We start from the raw sequence: 14,626 nt of genomic DNA, 5'->3' as shown, positions 1-14,626 counted from the left end.
AACTCCAGTCCTTAAGTACCCCCAACAGGTCATGTTTTCAGGCTTACCGTTACTGTATCCCCGTCCACTGCCATTACAGCTTAAAGAGAAGCTGTTGGAGGTACTAAAAACTTGGCTCAACAGTTCATTTTCAATGCCCCCAACTGTAAGTCTAAATGAAACTTTAGGACTCTTTCACACTGGTGGCCACGGGGCAGTAACAACAGGCAGCTGAGCTGTGGTTTTACCAGCCCATTGGCCACTTGGAATTTTAACATTACAGCCTGACAGGGCTGTACACATTGTGAACCAATACCAGAATTGCGGGTTCCTTATTAAGGCTCTTACAGGTCCTCGTATCTGAATCAACCACTGGGAGTGCAGACAAGGATGGAGCTCGTCCCAGCTCCAAATACTGATACAAGATCCTGTGTATAGAATGTGAAACAGCCTCAGCCTGGGCTCCAACCAGGCCACGCACTCAACGCGTTTCGCCCCACCCTTGGGGCTTAGCCATGGGGGCCAAGTCCTTCGGGCGGGGCGAAACACATTGGAGGTGTGGCCTGGTTGGAGCCCGGACTGAGACTGTTTCACTCTATGCACAGGATCTTGTAGTAATGTATGGTGTTATAGGACCTTTTTTTTCCTTATGTCTAGGTCTGTACACATGCTACACCCACGATGCTTTGAACTTTTAATTTGGGCTGCAGAGTTTGGCAAGCAGCACTGCCTATCAAACTTGCCCATTGTGATCAATGGTGGCCACGCTGCAGTTGCAAGCTAAGTGATAGGCTTTCAGTTGTGGCATGGCCCCACAATGAAAAATTGTCATTAGGCAATAAAAAAAAAAAGTGTTAGTAGCGCCCCCTTAATGCCTGACAGCTGCTGCTATACCACCCTCTGAAAAACAATACCTGCTGGATTCCTTTTCAGAGAGACAGTGGTATAGCGATGGCTGTCATGGTAAGCTGGTAGATGTTACCAACCCAAAAGCATGGTTAGGGCATCATGAAGATGGGAGAGACAGACGGGAAGGCGGCAGTTGCTGCCAGCATATCTACCCCGCGGGAGACGGACAGTGGATGGGAAATCGGCGATTGCCGCACACACCCCCCCCCCCGGAGTTAGACAGACTGACCTTAGGAGGCAGGGGGAAGGGAGATTCAGTCCGTTGCTTCTCCTCCCAGGTGAACAGGAAGTGTGTCCTGACTGAGACACGATTGACCAGTCCTAAGACTCCCTGGCCGATCAGGTCTCAGGACCAGCTTCCTAATTGGCCGGGAGAAGAATCAGGAAGACAATAGCGAGAATTATTTTGCTATTGTCACACAACTGGGTGGACTCAGGGCATGCAGTGCTCTGCGCCCCGAGTCCACCCCTTTTTTAAAGCCAATTAAAGCCTCTGGCTCTAATCACGTGCTTCTAAGAAAAAAAACTCATTGGAATCCATGCGTCCGGTGCCCTGTATGCAGATTAGGGGCCGGGCGCATGGGTTAGGGGGGCGGCGGCCCTGCGCCCCGTACAGACAGACCGCCACTGCTTGTCTACATGGGCCCCCTACTTTCTACGGGCCCTTGTGCAGCTGCACAATTTGCACTAATGGTCTGCCACCCCTGGCCAACACTTTAAGTCACGCCATGCAGACGGCTACCACCCTTGACTCTGAACTAGCCAGGATGTGTCAGTTCATGTCCGGCCATGAACGGCTTTGCTCCATAGCAGCTGGAGTTCTTTGGGACTAATTAATTGCATGATTAACAGAGCGCAGAAAACACGGAGACACATTCAATTACCGCGTCTAGATACAACACCACCCCCTCAAGTTGGCTTCCCGGCGCTACCACAGGGAAGATTGCACAAGCTGCAGTGTGGAGGCAGGAAATAACGACAGGCAACCACGTTATTGGTTGGTGGTCAGCGGGATCAGCGAAAAACGAAGGGCTGCATTTTTGGGAGATGGCATGAAAGCGGCATCAATTAGAGAAGAGGAGGACAAAATGATTCTAAAACCCCAAAGTCCAAGCCAAGGACTGCGATCTATGCATTGTGGGAACCATAGGTGTGCACCCCAAAACTCAAACACAGAGGCAGTGGTTAGGGGTGTACAAATGCCACGGCTGCGATGCGATGCGATGCTTCACAGACATGGCAGAAGTTATAGAGAGCAAAGCACATGTAAACGAGTCCTCCATTGTTAAAAAAAAAAAAAATTTTAGCATTTTTATTTTTTACGTTTTTTTAACTGCCCTGTTGGGGGGGCTTTGGTGAAATATTAGGGGTCTAAATAGACCTCTGATGTCTCACATTTAAAGTGGTTGTAAAATCAGAATGTTTTTTATCTTCATGCATTCAATGCATGAAGATAAAATGTCTTCTGTGTACAGCAGCTGCCCTCGGCCCCCATATTACTTACCTGAGCCCATCTCTGTCCACGAGTGTTTTAGCCGTTTGAGACTCTCCCTCAATCAAAGTCAGTCAGCCAATCAGGAGAGAGAGGGGGCGGGGCCAGGTCGCAGCTCCGCTTCTGAATGGATACAGGGAGCCGTGACTCAGCTCAGGTGCCCCCATAGCAAGCTGCTTGGTGTGGGGGCACTCGACAGGAGGGGAGGGGCCAGATCAAAGAAGAGGGACCCGAGAAGAGGAGGATCCGGGCTGCCCTGTTCAAATCCACTGCAACAGAGCAGGTAAGTATAATAAGTTTAGAGGAAAAAAAAAAACAAGACTTTACAATCAGTTTAAGATTGAGAAAGGGGCTGAGGACATAGATTCATCAGTCCCTTTCTCCGTAGCCTCAGCTGCACAAATGAATGAATAGGAAACACTCACAGGCTTCCTATTTATTCACAAACCGAAGCATAGTAAACAAAAACGTACAAACCTGCAGAAGAGCCGAGTCTTTAACAGCCCCCAGTTGCCCCTCTTTAAGGTGTGAACAGGAGTGTCCACATGCTGCAGTAGCAATGCTTTGCTGCGCACCTGGTGCAAACACTATTGGCGGTTGGCAAGCCTACCGAACGTGAATGAGGAAGCGCCGCAAACAACCTGCAACCACATGGGATGAAAGCGTTTGTGACACATCTGTTTGGCAAAAAAACATGTGCTGAGGAGGGGATCACATCGTCTCCACACCATCTGTCAATTGCCCCTGAAAACCAAATGTGGGTCGCTTTTCAAAGGAGCAGCAGGTTTTTGTCTAAAGCAGGCATATGCAATTAGCAGACCTCCAGCTGTTGCAGAACTACAAGTCCCATGAGGACTAGCAAGACTCTGAAAGCCTTCTTAGAAGCATGACACCCAAAGGCAGAGGCATGATGGAACTTGTAGTTTTGCAACCGCTGGAGGTCCGCTAATTGCATATCCCTGGTCTAAAGGAAAAGCTTTATGAAGGCTGCCATTACGGATCCAAACTCCTGAAAATGCCAACTACCTGGTTGTCCTGCGGGATCAATATTTGCTTTCCCTGACTCCAAACAAATATGCAGATCAAGATTTCTGACTTTACCCCGACTTTTCCAATCGGCTTGATTGCCCCCAGTCAATGACTTGGAAAGCACCAAACGAAGGATCAGCATGACAGCCAGGCATGGAGCACGGACATTAACAGACATTATAAAAGGCTTAGAATGCTGCTTTATTATTTGACCACATTGGCTGTTGGGATTTTTCCTCCTTTGGATTAAAAAACATTAAGCATTGTATATAAAGCTGACCACGGCTCTTACAATGTGATTATACCAACTATTAAAGGTGACCATAAACTATACAAACTGATTGTACAATCTACTTTAGATCTATCACCAACTATTTAGAGCAAGGGCCTGCCTGATTGGATATAGCTTAAAAGGATTGTTTAGCTCTGACCTTATATAACAAAGTTTTAGTAAATCTAGATGCGATTGTACAATATGATTGTATAGTGTATGGCCAGCTTTAGATGTACCAACAACTATTACATAGTATCAGAGTTTGCCTGATTGGATAAAAATGAAATGTTCAGACAGGCCGACTGTTGTCTTTTTTTACATATCCTAAAATACGGTATATTCATTAATGTGGAACTTTAGTCTGAAAATGAAGTCCTGCTAGATCACGTCAGGCTGGCCCTCTATTGCAGGTATAGCGATGGAATATAGCAAAATGACGGCGGCAAAGTGGTTTCAATATCCTGACCGGACGTCATATGACGTGATCAAGATATTGAGCCGCTGCGCACCCCCGGAGTCAGTCTGACACACCGCAACTCAGATCTAGGTAAAGAGTCTCTGACGGAGACTCTTTACAACGTGATCAGCTGTGTCCAATCACGGCTGATCACGATGTAAATAGAGAGAGCCGGTGATTGGCTTTTCCTCACTCGAGTCTGACAGATGCAAGTAGAGGAGAGCCGATCGGCTGCTCTCCTGATGGGGGGGGTCTGTGCTGATTGTTTATCAGCACAGCCCCCCCTCGGATCCCGCCCAGGACCACCAGGGAAGCTGCCCAGGAACACCAGGATGGCCATCCACACTGGACCACCAGGTATGCCCCCTAGACCCCCAGGGAAATACCAATATGTGCCCAGGCAGCTGCCAATCAGTGCCCACTCCAATGCCTACCACTGCCAGTGCCACCAGGGATGCCTATCAGTGCCTCATATCAGTGCCGCGTATCAGTGCCCATCAGTGCCACGTATCAGTGCACATCAGTGCCGCCTATCAGTGCCCATCAGTGCTGCCTATCAGTGCCCATCAGTGCCCATCGGTGCCGCCTTTCAGTGCCCAGTGTCGCCTATCAGTGCCCACCAGTGTCGCCTATCAGTGCCCATCAGTGTCGCCTATCAGTGCCCATCAGTGCTGCCTATCAGTGCCCATCAGTGCCGCCTATCAGTGCCCATCAGTGCTGCATATCAGTGCCACCCATCAGTGCCGCATATCAGTGCCCATCATCAGTTCCCGTCAGTGCCTGCTCATTGGTGCCACATATCAGTGCCCATTGTCAGTGCCTGTCAGTGCCCGCTCATTGGTGCCATCTCATCGGTGCCGTCGTATCAGTGCCTGTCAGTGCTGCCTTATCAGTGCCCATCAGTGAAAGAGAAAACTTACTTATTTACAAATTTTTTTAACAGAAACAAAAGCAAAACTTTTATTTTTTTCAAAATTTTCGGTCTTTTTTTATTTGTTTAGCAAAAAATAAAAACCGCAGAGGTGATCAAATACCACCAAAAGAAAGCTCTATTTGTGGGAACAAAATGATAAAAATTTAGTTTGGGTACAGTGTTACATGACCGCGCAATTGTCATTCAAACTGCGACAGCCCTGAAAGCTGAAAATTGGTCTGGGCAAGAAGGTGTATAAGTGCCCGGTATTGAAGTGGTTAAAATGAATGGGTTGTTTTACAAGGTGATCCTTTACAATCACTATAAAGCAGAATGAACCTCTTCATGCTGACCCTACGCAAATATGCGGCCCCACTGAACTGGGCTTTTTTTTTCCGTGGGGCCGCATATTTGCAATTCCCCCCTTGTGCTGGGAGTGCACCGCACATCGCGCTCCCAGCACAGAGATCGGAGTCTCACCGAGAGCCTTGGGCCCCGTTGTAACGATCGTGACCTGGTACATCCGATTCTGGGTCACCTGATCGCTGTGATAGCCTCTGATTGGCTATCACAGTGATAGATAGATAGATATATTTTTTTTTTTACTCTTTTGGGACAGTTTTCCTTTGATTATAATAAAAGAAAAAAAATCAGGGAGAAATTACCATTTACCACCAAATGAACGCCCAATTTGTCCTGAAAAACACAAGGTATAAACCACCTGGATGCACAAAGTAGTTATGATATGTACGGTTTTACTAACACATGTCAAAATTGCAAAATTGGGCTCATCTCGGAGAAATGACATGCACCCATTGTTGATGGGAGGTGATCACAAGTAGGCTGCAGGGGATCAGCACTGATATGACACAAAGATTTAAAAAGAAAAGCTGCAAACAGCATTTTATTATGTTAAAGGAAATTATTATACAAGGGGCTCACATCCATTTAAAGGCGCTGAGCTCTTCCTCAAGTGATTCATTCACAAATCTATACTCTGTTATACGGTGACAACACTCTGCCCCGTCTCCTAGCAGTTCTCTTGCTTTGTCACACAGGCCAATAGAGACCACAAATGACACCATGCGCAGGCGCGGTCCACTTTTGTCACTAGCAATGAGATCAGATTCTGTCCAATTCCGAAAAGATAGCTGTCATCTCAGGGCCCCGCCCATGGTTGTACAAAAGGGGTGGAGATTCCTGTAACACCATTGACCTAATGTGACCTCAATAGTCAGTAACCTCCCCGCCCCTTTGTTTACACACAGAGGGAGGGCGGGGAATCCCCCAGCTGCAGCTCATTGGCCCAATAATGACATCTAATGTCGGGATTGGACCAAACCCACGCATATACTGTGAGGATGGGATTGTGTATATAGGAGTAAAAAAAAAAAAAAACAAAGAAAAAAAAAAAAACAACGTTTTCTCCTTTTGATTGGTTGAACTAGATAGACTTGTGTCTTTTTTTTCATTTTTTTTTCAACCAGACCAACTATGTCATATACCTGGAGCGGCCTCCTAACTAATTTCTCGCTGAATTCCAAACTCACGCTCCTTTTGTAACCCAATGAGCTTCGGGCCGAGTTATTCTCCACCCCCACAGCCCGCCTCTTTGTTTGAAATGACCCCGGAGTATGAAAAAAAAAAAATGTTGCAAGTTTAGGGTTTGATGAGAGATCAGAGCTGACTGTCATTGTCACCATCAAGAAACCTGCACTGGGAAATACCACGCAGCCATCGCTGGAGGAAGGTCCCAGGCGATCCACGGCACTAAGCTGCAAACAGGCCGCAGGCGATCCACAGCACCGAGCTGCAGCAAAGCCTGGGGGAAAAAAAAGAGGCAAAAATTAACTTCTGTTTGTTATTTATGACACAGCGGTTCAGGGGATGCCCAAGCTCATCCCTCGCTGTCAATGTCTAAAAAAATCCACCCTGAGAAACACCACACCGCCATCAAAAGGAGGCTGTACACCAGCAGCAGGAGATCTGCAGCACAAACATACAACAAAGTATTTAAAGTGTTACTAAACCCACAACAGTAATATCAGTCTGTATATGCAGTAAAGCATGCTTGTTATACTCACTGTGGAGCCTAAGGGGTTAATCCTCTGCATTGTGTAAAAAGGCTGTTTTGATCCTGTCTTCTCTGATCCTCCCCTTCTTCCACTGTCCCCAAACCATCCCCTGGTAGAACAGAGCCTTGGAGTCACTCTGCACATGCTCAGTTTGGTGTGTATTGCTAGAGGTTTTTTTTTTTCTTGGGAGAGTGCATGTGATCAGCACAGGGCCAATCAGCACTGTCCAGACAGAGGGTCGGGGATCCTGCAGCCTCAAAGGACAGTCAGAGGAGAATGAAAACTCCTTCTACAAGCTTTAACCAGACACTGATAGAAGTCACAAGACTGCTATATACTGCTGATGAGAAAAGGTATTTAGCAGTTTTTGCACTGTGGGAGACCAGATATAGTGAATGCAGGGTCCTGTATTTAGTAGCACTTTAAGCATGCACATCTACGCATGTTGTAAATGCATGCAAAATCACGTGCTTTTGCGTCCATTTTCAAAATGTACGCCGCGTTGGGGCGTCATTCTGGCTCCCCAAATGTGGCAAGTAAATGCGCATTTTGCCACGTGCGAAAACAAACACGGTAAAATGTGCAAACCTGAATACGGCAATAACGCTCCTTGAGATACTTTTCTGCATTTACCACATGTTGGGTAAGCCATTGACATGAATGGGCTGCTCTATGCAGCATGCGCAAAAAAGTGCATTTTTAATGCGCTTCAGTGCCTTGACAAAGTATTCATACCCCTTGACATTTTCCACATTTTGTCATGTTACAACCAAAAATGTAAATGTATTTTATTGGGATTTTATGTGATAGACCAACACAAAGTGGCACATAATTGTGAAGTGGAAGGAAAATGATAAATGGTTTTCATTTTTTTTTACAAATAAATATGTGAAAAGTGTGGTGTGCATTTGTATTCAGCCCCCCTGAGTCAATACTTTGTAGAACCTCCTTTCACTGCAATTACAGCTGCAAGTCTTTTTGGGGATGTCTCTACCACCTTTACACATCTAGAGATTCCATTGTAGCTCTGGCTGTATGTTTTAGGTCGTTGTCCTGCTGGAAGGTGAACCTCCACCCCAGTCTCAAGTCTTCTTCTAAGATTGCCCTGTATTTGGCTCCATCCATCTTCCCATCAACTCTGACCAGCTTCCCTGTCCCTGCTGAAGAAAAGCATCCCCACAACATGATGCTGCCACCACCATGTTTCACGGTTTGGATGGTGTGTTCAGAGTGATGTGCAGTGTTAGTTTTCCGCCACACATAGTGTTTTTCTTTTAGGCCAAAAAGTTCAATTTTGGTCTCATCTGACCAGAGCACCTTCTTCCACATGTTTGCTGTGTCCCCCACATGGCTTCTCCCAAACTGCAAATGGGACTTCTTATGACTTTCTTCTTGCCACTCTTCCATAAAGGCCAGATTTGTGGAGTGCACAACTAATAGTTGTCCTGTGGAGAGATTCTCCCACCTGAGCTATAGATCTCTGCAGCTCCTCCAGAGTTACCATGGGCCTCTTGGCTGCTCCTATGATTAATGCTCGCCTTGCCCGGCCTGTCAGTTTAGGTGGACGGCCATGTCTTGGTAGGTCTGCAGTTGTGCCATACTCTTTCCATTTTTGGATGATGGATTGAACAGTGCTCCGTGAGATGTTCAAAGCTTGGGATATTTTTCTTTATAACCTAACCCTGCTTTAACCTTCTCCACAACTTTATCCCTGACCTGTCTGATGTGTTCCTTGGCCTTCATGATGCAGTTTGTTCACTAAGGTTCCATACATCCCAACATTTTGAGATGGGAATGAGGGACACCTACTAGCAAACGTATGTAGGCATAGGGCACGCCCCCTTAAAGGAGAATTAAGCAAAAAAAGTTAAAGGATCCCCAAATGATAATTAAAAAAAAAAAAAAATAACAAACATGCTATACTTACCTCCACTGTGCAGCTCATTTTGCACAGACTGTCCCCGAACCTGGTCTTCTGGGGTCTTTCGGCGGCTCTCTTGGCTCCCCCTCGCAAGGACTCAACACCTTCACCTTCATGCAAGCTCTCTCACATGGTGTTGAGTGCTTGCGGGCGTGCTCCCGTGATACAGCCAGCGGCCATAGCCGCTCACTGTATCACTCGGCCCGCCCCCCGGCGTGCCGCGTCATTGGATGTGAATGACAGCAGCGTGAGCCAATGGCGAGCCAATGACTGTAACCAATCAACGGCCATGCTGAGCGACGAAGATGATGTCGGGGGCGAGCGCGGGACTTTCGAGGGGTCAGGTAAGTAAAACGGGGGGGTGGGGGGGGTTGGGGGGCTGGGGTTAGGGCCAGTATTGTCGGATGTTTTTTCACCTTAATGCATAGAATGCATTAAGGTGAAAAAACTTTACAACCCCTTTAATTAAATCCACAAGGGCTTTTCTTTTACTACTATTATTCCTTTATATTGACTTAAAAAAATAAGAAAATTTACAAATGCAACAATTTAGAATTTGGATGAAATGTTTAGCACTGGGAAACACTTTTTGAAAGATAAAAAGTGCATTTTATATACAATTATATAGATAAGACCAAAATGAGGGACAGTTGGGAGCTATGAGGCTCTCTAGCAAACCTCTGAGGGCTTCACAGAACAGCTGTATTTATAGTAAGATTAACTTACACACAGGTGGACTCTATTTACTAATTAGGTGACATCTGAAGGCAATTGGTTCCACTAGATTTTAGTTAGGTATATCAGAGTAAAGGGGGCTGAATACCAATGCACGCCACACTTTTCACATATTTATTTGCACTTCACAATTATGTGCCACTTTGTGTTGGTCTATCATATAAAATCCCAACAAAATACATTTACGTTTTTGGTTGTGACATGACAAAATGTGGAAACTTTCAAGGGGTATGAATACTTTTTCAAGGCACTGTCTATGTGAACGGGGCCTTGTTGTCAGCGGTTAAGATCAAACCCCAAAGTTCATCCCCAGCATCAAGAAACCCAACCTGGGAAACGCCACACAGCCAACACCAGAGGAAGTGGCTGCAAACAGGCTGTGTGGGATCTGCAATACTAAGTTGCAACAAGGCGTGAAAAATAAAAATAAATTAATTAAAAGAAAAAGTCACAACTGTATTTTATTGTCAGTTGTTGAGGACACACAGCAGTTCACACCAAACCCCAAGCTCATCCTTCGTACTAAGAAACCAATTCCAGGAAAGCCATGCAGCCATCACCAGAGGAAGTGGCTGCAAATGGGCTGCAGAGGATCAGACGTTATGACATGTAACAAAGCATTAAAAAAATAAATAAATACAAAAATAAAAAAAAGGTAAAATATATATTTTATGGTCGGTTGTCTATCACACACAGAGCTTCACCCAGTGCCAGGACAAGGTCATCCAGCACCCAGGGCAAAGATGCCAAACTGCCCCCTCCCAGTTGTCACTCGCTTGTCAAAATTGCTGATGTCACCACTCCGTTCAGCCTTGTAACAGAAGGAAGGCCCCCCCATCCCTACAGTAATGCCCCCAGGGCAGCCGCCCTCCCCCCCCCCCCTTACCCAAAGCTCCTCAATACTATCAAGAAACCCTTCACCTGAGGATGTGGCTGAAAAGAGGCACCAGGAGATCAGCAACCCTGAGCTGCAACAAACTATAAACCAAAAATAAAAAGGAGGTGAAAACTATTTCATTGTCAGTCGTCTAGAACAGGGGTCTCCAAACTTTCGAAACAAAGGGCCAGTTTATGGTCCTTCAGACTTCGGGGGGGGGGGGGGGGGGGGGGGCACACTGTGCCCAGTGGGAGTAGAAAAGGTCCTGATGTCAGCGGGAAAATACAATGCCCCATCTTTGGAGTCAGTGGAAGGAATTGTGCCCCATCATTTGGGTCATCGGGAGGAATAGTGCCCCATCATTGGTGTCATCGGGAGGAATAGTGCCCCAACATTGGTGTCATCGGGAGGAATAGTGCCCCAACATTGGTGTCATCGGGAGGAATAGTGCCCCAACATTGGTGTCATCGGGAGGAATAGTGCCCCAACATTGGTGTCATCGGGAGGAATAGTGCCCCAACATTGGTGTCATTGGGAGGAATAGTCCCCCATCATTGGTGTCATTGGGAGGAATAGTGCCCCATCATTGGTGTCATTGGGAGGAATAGTGCCCCATCATTGGTGTCATTGGGAGGAATAGTGCCCCAACATTGGTGTCATCGGGAGGAATAGTCCCCCATCATTGGTGTCATTGGGAGGAATAGTGCCCCAACATTGGTGTCATCGGGAGGAATAGTGCCCCATCATTGGTGTCATCGGGAGGAATAGTGCCCCATCATTGGTGTCATTGGGAGGAATAGTGCCCCATCTTTGGAGTCAGTGGAAGGAATAGTGCCCCATCACTGGTGTCATTGGGACCATTATTGGCATCATTGGGAGAAAGTGGACCCCATTATTGGTGTCATTGGGCCCCATTGTTGATACCAATGGGAGGAATGATGCCAGCCCATTGCTGGCATCATTGGTGTCATTGGAAGGGACTGTGCCCCTTCATTGGTGTCAGAGGGGGTGAATTATGCCCCACTGTTAGTATCAGTGGATGAAATAATGCCCCAAGGGCCGGATAAAAGCAAGCAAAGGGCCACATGTGGCCCCCCGGGCCGCAGATTGGAGGCCACTGGTCTAGAACACACAACGCATTAGACCCAAACCCCAACCTCAACTCTAATATCAAGAAACCCAACCTGGCCAATGGCGTGCAGCTACTGAATGAGAAAGTGGCTGCAAAGAGCCTGCAGAAGACCGGCAGTACTAAAATACAACAAAGCATGAAAAGAAGGTGGAGTGTTATGTACATTGTACTGGGATTGGCAGCTGCTGGAAAGTCGTCTTCCTTTGATTGTAATACATTTCTGGGCGTTCTTCTCTGGATGCTTTTATGTAACATTTCTTCTTTATATAGAAAACATCAGAAAGATTATAAAAGAAGGTGAAAAAACTACTCGATTGTCAGTTATCTATAACACACAAAAGGTTCACAACAACCAACCCCCAGCTCATCCCTGGCACCAAACAACGCACCCCGGCCAGGCAGCCATCGCTGGAGAAAGTGGCTGCAAAGAGCCTGCAGAAGATCAGCACCTATAATAGGCAACAAAGCCTATAAAAAGGTGGAAACTGGATTCAATTGTCAGTTTTCAACCACACACAGAAGTTCACAACAACCCCCCCAGCTCATCAATAGCATCAACACACCCACTCTGGGCAGGAAGTCATCAATATAGGAAGTGGCTGCAAAGAGGCTGCAGAAGATCAGCAGCTATGACATGCAACAAAAACAAAAGTGAGAAATGTATTATATTGTGAATTATCTATAACACACAACCCCCCCCCCCCCCCAGCTTATCCCTGGCACCAAGAAACCATCACCAGAGAAAGTGGCTGCAAAAAGGCCGCAGAAGGTCAGCAGCAAATCCAACAAGCAACAATGCAACAGCAGAACATGCAACAAAGCCTAAAAAAAGGTGAAAACTGTATTTGATTGTCAGTTGCCTATAACACACCAAGGTTCAGACCAACCCCCCCCCCACCCCCCCAGATCATCAATAGCATCAAGACACATGGAAATGCCAGGCAGTCACCACTGAGAAGTGTCTGTACACAGGCTGCAAGAGATCCCCACCACTAAGGCTGGCCATACATCATACAATTCTCCATTTACCATAAACCATATAATAGGAGGTCACACCTAAACACTTTCAGTTTGTATGCAATCAGGCAGGGCCCTTCTACTACATAGTTGATGGTAAATCTAAAAGGAAATGAAATCAGAAAAAATGTATAATGTATGGCCAGCTTAAAATGCAACAAAGCAATAAAAAAAAAAAAAAGCTGAAAACTGTATTTTGCTGTGTGATGTCTATAAACACAACACTTCTCACCTAGTGCCCAACTCATCGATAGCACCAAGACACCCACCCTGGGCAATGCCCGGCACCCAGGGTTGCCAATCTCCCCGCAGCATTTTTTACTGACAAAACATGGTGAATTTACTGGCGGAGCACTTTTTTTTTTTTTTACTGGCAACCTGAGAAATGACAGAACTCCTATTAAAAACTAACAGTGAATCTTTGAACAGTATAAACATGATATGGAAACACAGACAATACCTAAAACAAAGTCATTGGCTTGATTTACACTTAAAAAGTCAACCAAGTATAAAATGATCAGCTCCTGATATTTACTGACAGTTGTAAGAAAAAAAAATCACTGATTTTTAACAAACTGTCAGTAAATTTCCTGGCGGTTGGCAACCCTGCTGGCACCCATCAGTGAAGGAAAGTGTCTGAAAAGAGAAAGCAGGAAATCAGCAGCTTTCACACGACATGCAAACAAAGCATAACAAAAATGGTGAAAACTGTATTTTATCGTCAGTAGTCGGTTTGTTTAGTGTCAGCCGTCTATAACATACAGGGGGGGGTCACACCGGACACCCCCACATTCCCATCAATACAACCAAGACACCCACCCTGAGAAATGGAATGGGGGTGGCTGCAAAGAGGTTGCAGCAGATCAGCATCTGGGACATAAAACAAATCCCCCCCCCCCCAATAAAAAAAAGGGGGGGTGACAATTGTTTATGAGAAATGTCCCCCAGCCAGGCTCTGTAATGAAATGCTGGGCTTTCTATGCTGCACATTGGAGACATCAGACAGTCATCTATGCAGAGACATCAAAGCGGGGGGGGGGGGGGGGGGGGTGGGTCTTTTGAAGTCTGATGAAAATCAGGGATTGCCCCCCTCCCCAAAAAAAAATAAAAAAAAAATCAGAGCCATGTGTGATCTCCATCTATAGGGCTCCATCCATAGGGCTCCGGTCCTCCCGGTCGGTGTATATAGGAGACATCCATATGTATGGATAGCGGATCATCCCCCATCCATCCTCCACCATGCCAATGCACCATTCTCTATGACCTTGTGGGCTACTTACCGGCCCCTGGAAGCAGCAAGAGCAGCAGAAGGAAGCGGATCATCCTGGGGCCATGGAGCTCCGGGCGCCTTGGTTGTTTGGTTGGGATCCGGGCGCCGGGCTTTCAGATCTCCCCTCTCCTCCCGGCTGTCAAAGCCCAGCACGGCTCCCCGGGTGAGGATTGGGGGGCAGCGGGGAGGGGGGCGGAGCCCGGCTACACATGTTCAGGACACCCCGATCCCAGCTGTGTGCTCTGCCCCTGTGTCACATCCACACTACTGTCACTTGTAGATCCCGAATCTCCTCCCCCAAAACCTGGAGGAGGAGGAGGGGGGATAGAGGGGGCTCCATACACCCCCCCCCCCCCCCCCAACCCCCACTGGTGCATCTGGGGGCCACACCACCCCCAGCTGCTCCTCTCCGGATAATGGGATCCTTCTGGATCTGCTCCCTAATAAATCCCAGGCAGCGTCTTCGTCTTCCAACCTGGACGCACACCGAGCGATAAAACTGACCGACCGATGTCTGCTGCGACAAAACCATCCAATCGGACAGCG

At 46.9% G+C, this 14,626-nt stretch overlaps 1 protein-coding gene across 1 annotated transcript in view; it reads right to left on the bottom strand.

Moving 5' to 3' along the window:
- Positions 1 to 14,397, bottom strand: part of LOC141148783 (uncharacterized) — a 112,524-nt gene extending 98,127 nt beyond the window's left edge. The window contains exon 1 of the mRNA XM_073636516.1: positions 14,091 to 14,397. Within this exon, the coding sequence (XP_073492617.1) occupies positions 14,091 to 14,133 (43 nt within the window). The 5' untranslated portion in view covers positions 14,134 to 14,397. The remainder of the gene's footprint in view (positions 1 to 14,090) is intronic.
- Positions 14,398 to 14,626: the final 229 nt, after the last annotated feature.

Source organism: Aquarana catesbeiana, linkage group LG06 (genome assembly GCF_042186555.1).
Source record: "Aquarana catesbeiana isolate 2022-GZ linkage group LG06, ASM4218655v1, whole genome shotgun sequence".
Lineage (NCBI taxonomy): Eukaryota > Metazoa > Chordata > Amphibia > Anura > Ranidae > Aquarana > Aquarana catesbeiana.
This window is presented reverse-complemented; position numbering and strand designations above follow the sequence as displayed.